This window comes from Trypanosoma cruzi, genomic scaffold (genome assembly GCF_000209065.1).
Source record: "Trypanosoma cruzi strain CL Brener 1047053516667 genomic scaffold, whole genome shotgun sequence".
Lineage (NCBI taxonomy): Eukaryota > Euglenozoa > Kinetoplastea > Trypanosomatida > Trypanosomatidae > Trypanosoma > Trypanosoma cruzi.
The window spans coordinates 76,251-81,315 of record NW_001849478.1 but is presented as its reverse complement, the minus strand read 5'-3'; the positions used below and the strand labels follow the sequence as shown (position 1 = coordinate 81,315).

Here is a 5,065-nt window from a genome sequence, read left to right as displayed (position 1 = left end):
TTCATTATTTGTTGTTGCCTTTAAATCTACTTCGTGTTTTTCATTTTTTGCAAGTGGCGATGGGGGTGCTTCTGGAGCTTCCCCTTTTTCCCTTGACATTTTTGCTGCCAATCCGTCTGCTGGATTTTTGCCTCCTTGTGGCTGGTCGGAATGATCCTCAGGAAGGACTCTTTCTTTTCCTGGTATCGCAGTTAAATCTTCTGGTGAGTTTCCATTTTGTGCTGTTGACGTTACACCTGTTGATGCTGGTGGAGTTTCTTCAGCTGCTAGCGGAGCCGTTTCTCCTTCATCTTCTGACATCGATTTTAATTGTGATATCTTTTCATCTTCCTTTGGAATTACAGTATTTTCTGTTTGTTCTGCAACCACTTTTTCTTCTTTACTTTTTTCTTTTTCTCTTTCTTCCTCCTTTCTGTCAGGGTTTGTTGGTGGTGTTACGACAACTCCATTCAGCTGCTTAGGATCCCTTCCATCTCCTACACCCAACGATTTAATTACGGTGTCGGACTCTGGCGGGAATGGAACTTCTGTTTCCCCTTGACCTCCTCTACCGTCTGGATCTCCAGATACATGCTGTGAACCCCCGGATCCTTCTACACCTTGCATTTCGGCGCCACCATCGCACATGACCGCAGCGGCACCGCACCACAGCACGCAGAGGGCACACACCAGCAGCACACGGCCAGCCATCATCGCCATCACTCCTGTCACTTGCGTGCAGCCTTCACTACAAACTAACAACACGTCAACGCAGAGTCAAAGGAGAGAGACAAGTCACACAGCCACGCACCGTCCCATCCAGCAATGAGAGTCACGCACCACCACAACAATGAGGTGGGCGCGGTTAACAACAATAATAATAGGAGAGGAGCGCTCCTCGCCGTGCACCGTTCCTCACACTCCCACAGTCACTGTTGCTGTTATTCCCTCTCCTCAGGCCCTCACAGGCACGCCACGCTCACTTCAACACGAGCCCCTCCAGCACACGCAGTCCGTCATGCGCTTCCGCTGCGCCGCAACGTACGCCACCACCACCTCCCTCAGTCAAACAGCTCCGTGTCCTCCACGTCCCTCACAATCGCCGGCATGCCACGGCCGTGCAACACACACAGCACCACAACGTCGTGCCGCCTCTCCTCCACAATCATGAGCGCAACGCACAACGCGTACTGGCGCACATGCTCCATGCGCTGCAACCACACGCGGATCAGGTTGGCCGTCATGCGCTGCAGCCTGTCGTCCTAATTCTGCTTGTAGCGGCAACACAACGTCGTGTAGCCGGCGGCGTCGCAGTGCCGGAAGAAGTACGGCGCAGCAACCGTGCGGGTGTCCGTGTGGCTGTACTCGCACCCCAACGCTTCCAGCAACAAGAGGCTCGGTGGCGGCTCTTCCGGCGGCTTCGTCTCCTCCCTCGGCGCCCTGTCTTCCTCCTCCTCCGCTGCACAAAAACCGCTGCCGTAGACCACGCTCCCGACTTATTCACTCCCACACAGAGAGAAAATAAAGTGTGTGTGGATGTGTGCCGAGAGCACAGCGACTGTCATCATAAGAGGAGGCCATCGTGGCACCGTCCGCCACGCGTCAGCACACAAAGAGCAACGCACGCACCCGGCAGAGTAAATACATAGGGGAGAGAAGAATGACCCCAAGAGCAGGCAGCGCCTTCACGCATGGCGGGCATCGTGCAGCCGCCCCAGCCGGCATCCAACCAAATGAAAAGGAGGCGTCCCACACGCATCCATACAACGGCCCCGTGATCCCACCGTAGGCAGACGCGCGGCGACCTCGCCATTTCAGCACGGGATACGCAATTCGACGCCCCGCCGTCGCCAAGAGCATTCCTGCAGAGCACTGTGCAAATGCTTGTGTGTGTGTGTGCTGAGAAAAAAGAAAAGGAAACACATCAGCACAGCAAGAGGCACAGCTGGACGGCAGCGATACATGCGGTACGGCCAGACCTCAACAACCACGCACGGTGGCAGCACACACCATCCACAAAAAAACAAAACAAAAAAAAACACGGCGGCAGGGCGTGGCTGTGTGTGTGGCGCTGCGGGTGTCTGCCCGCCCTGGCCGCAAGAAAACAAAACAAGAGGGAAGAAATGTGTGCTCCGCCCCACAGGCCCTCGCCGCACGCCCACACGTCACGGCTCCCTCAGCGCGCCGTTCGTCGCGGCCCCTCCTCATGCGTGCAGCAGGCGAGGCGCACAGGGCCGTCGTCATGAGCGTGTCGGTGGTGTGCGAGTGGAGCAGTTGGGCGGAAACACACGGCACCCCTCACAGGAAGAGTGCAGCAACAAACAATTAAAGAGGGAAGAGTAGAAAAGAAAAAAACGTCCATAGTGATTGCCCCAAAAGCAAAAAAAAAAAGAGGGATGAGGGGAGTGAGAGATAAAAAAAGATGATATTTTTTAAAAATAAAAAAGCATAAAAAAAAAAAAAAAACAAAGAAGGCTTCAAGAATTATAAATTACGAACAGCGAAAAAAAAGAAATTTAGTTTAGAAAATAATTTAGTTCTTTGAAGTGAATTTTTGCAGCGGAGGTCGCAATTGTTTTCATGCAGCAGCCAGTCACTCCTCACAGAGCCGCAAACCCCCACAGTCCAAACAGAAGCAGCAGCGATGGCGGCAGTACGCTCTCACGCACAGTGCCAGCATCACCCGTTGTTTCTCCAACTGCATGGGAGTTCGAATCCACGGTAAAGTGCTCAGTGTTGGCAGATTCCACCACCGTTGCATTTTGCCCTGCATTACTTTCTTGTTGAGGCTGCTGCAAGGTCGCTTGAGCCACTGGAGCTTCAGAAGTTTTGCCTGCAATGGACGCTTCTGCATGAGATTCTTCTGCGGTGGACGCTGCTGCACGTGGTTCCTCTTCGTGGGGTTCCTCTGCAGTGGACGCTTGTGCTTTAATTTCCTCTCGAGGCTGCTGCAATGCCGCTTGCACCCGTGGAGAAGGCATTTCTGTGTGAGGTTGGCCTGGGGAAGACGCTTCTGCATGAGTTTCTTCTGCAGGAGGCAACGCCGGAGCAGCCACAGACTCTTCTACTTGCTCCTCTTGCTCTTCTTTGTCATCCTCCAACACACTCGGAATTACAAGACTGCTGCCGTTGGCGGCAATGGTGCAGACCTCAACGTACTTCGGGCACTTGATCTTTCCGTCTTGCTGAAAATCTTCCAACGTCACTGGGATTTCAGTGCCCTCAGGGCATTCATGCCAATCATCGGTGCTGCCGAGGTACTTCACCTTCACTGTGCCCTCTGCACACGACACCTGCGCGCACACTCCCTTGACGTTTTTATGTTTACCGCCATCATTTTTCGACTGTAATTCCGCATCCAGGCACCACGAGTCACCGCCAGTCAGCGACCCAGGGAGAGAAGTCACACCCTTGTCCGAGCACGTATTGTACTTTATCCCAGACGCGTCGCGAAAGTACGAAGAAACAACAGGGCAAAGGTCCTTTTCCGCCAGACTCCCCCTTTCTTCAACGATGGTTGCGGTGCACGTCCCGACGTAACGGCGGTCGGAGGAGCAGCGAAGCGTCTCTTTGTCGGAGTCATTGCAGAACATGTGGGGATACTTGCCGGCAAGATTCTCGGTTGCATTGCACTTCTTCTCCAGGAAGTCGCAGCTACTGCCGTTGCCCCAGCTCATCGGCTCCGCCATGCTCCAGTTCACGCTGTAGTATCCCATATCCGCAAACACCGCCATCGTCAGCGCCGTGTAGTAGCCGGCACCGACTGTGGGAGCCATCAGCTCGTCCCGCGCGTGGCGCTCCTTCCAGTGAGGGATCGCCTTTTCCCGAGTGCCACCTTCGTCCTCCAGCTCCATCCCCTCGAGAGAGTTACAACCAAAGTGCGCTTTCGCCTTCGCCTGAACGTGATTCCCTGCCACCATCTTGCGGCCCTTTCCACGCACAATGTTAGCTGATTTCTTCAATATGCTCTTTTCCTCCATACTCTCTTTACTAAACCCAAGTGCGTGCGCAATTTCGTGTGCGGCAACGCGAACGCTCCACGCCGTGTCAGTCATGTACTTTGGATCAAAGTTGATGGCGCCAATGGAGGGGCGAAGATCTTCCCATTTGTTACACGTTGCCGCCCACACATCCCTGCTATTCGTGCCTGATGGCCCGGCAAAAGCGTAGATGACAAAGTCAGCAGCCACACCGTATTTCATGTGCTCAGTAGGAGCCTTAAAGTGTTTGCACGCTTCATTCAAATTACTCGGCACGGTTATGTTCCTTCCAGTGGGTTTCACAAGTAGTCGCTCAGCGTGCAGTTTGACAGCACCGGGAAGAATCTTCTCAGTGTACAATTTCTTCTTTTCTTCCGTCAAGACACGTTCTTCTGTACAAGTTATCCGCTCCCCCAAGAGGCTGTCGCACTCATCTCCAACCTTTTCGCAGTACGTCTTCTTCCCTCTCGTGCTCTTCAGTCCATCCGTGAACACCCCGATGCGGATCGGCTCCCAGCCACTGTTGTCATCCTGTGTGGCGACGGTGTACGCCTGCATCGCGCCCTGTCCCTTGCGCGGCACCTCGCGCACAACCACAGTCGAAAGCGGGCCGCTCCTCATCATCTCGTCAAATCCACAGCGGTATTGTGTGGCGGGTGCAGCGGCAATAAACGCAGTGGCGCAGTACATCAGCAGCAAAACCAACAATGGGAGTGGCGGCGTGGCATGGCGTGGCTGGCGCATGGCCTGAGGAATATGCATATCTTTTATTCGTGTGAGTAGCAGCAGTGCAGCCTGGCTGTGGGGGAAGAGATAGAAAGAACAAAGAGGGAGAAGAAAAAGGAAGTGGTTTAGTGCCAGTAATGCGTCAAAATGCGGCACATGCAGCGGAGTAACAGGACACCACAGAGACAGCCATGCACACCGCTTGCGCACCAAACCCATCAAAGGGACAAACCTTCTATCCGTCGTTGACTGAGCGTCCATCGCCGTCGCACGCATTCCTTATAGGCCGCAACGCTCCCTACAAGCGGAGTGTTTCGTCTGCTCTCCTCGCGGCGTGGCAACAATTGTGTGACCGGCCACTTAACATCCGCCCAATGCGC

The 5,065-nt window shown here is 54.2% G+C and overlaps 2 protein-coding genes and 1 pseudogene across 2 annotated transcripts, besides 4 other annotated features; all 3 read right to left on the bottom strand.

Annotated features, from left to right (window-relative positions):
- Tc00.1047053504015.11 (mucin-associated surface protein (MASP), putative) lies at positions 1-699 on the bottom strand (the record flags this gene model as incomplete). The annotated part of the gene is made up of 1 exon (XM_798904.1): positions 1-699. A coding segment is annotated over one exon (699 nt), but the record flags the coding sequence as incomplete, so codon positions are not given.
- Positions 1-3,293: a sequence feature (heterozygous, Esmeraldo-like haplotype).
- Positions 347-417: a sequence feature (CT-rich).
- Tc00.1047053504015.21 lies at positions 895-1,482 on the bottom strand (annotated as a pseudogene).
- Positions 2,414-2,452: a sequence feature (A-rich).
- On the bottom strand, positions 2,580-4,961 carry Tc00.1047053504015.30 (surface protease GP63, putative; the record flags this gene model as incomplete). The annotated part of the gene is made up of 1 exon (XM_798903.1): positions 2,580-4,961. The coding sequence occupies one exon, from the start codon at positions 4,959-4,961 to the stop codon at positions 2,580-2,582; it is 2,382 nt and encodes a 793-aa protein (XP_803996.1).
- Positions 3,294-5,065: a sequence feature (areas merged during assembly that could not be assigned to a particular haplotype. This can correspond to areas where the two haplotypes were merged or to regions with more than two copies in the genome that were merged during assembly.).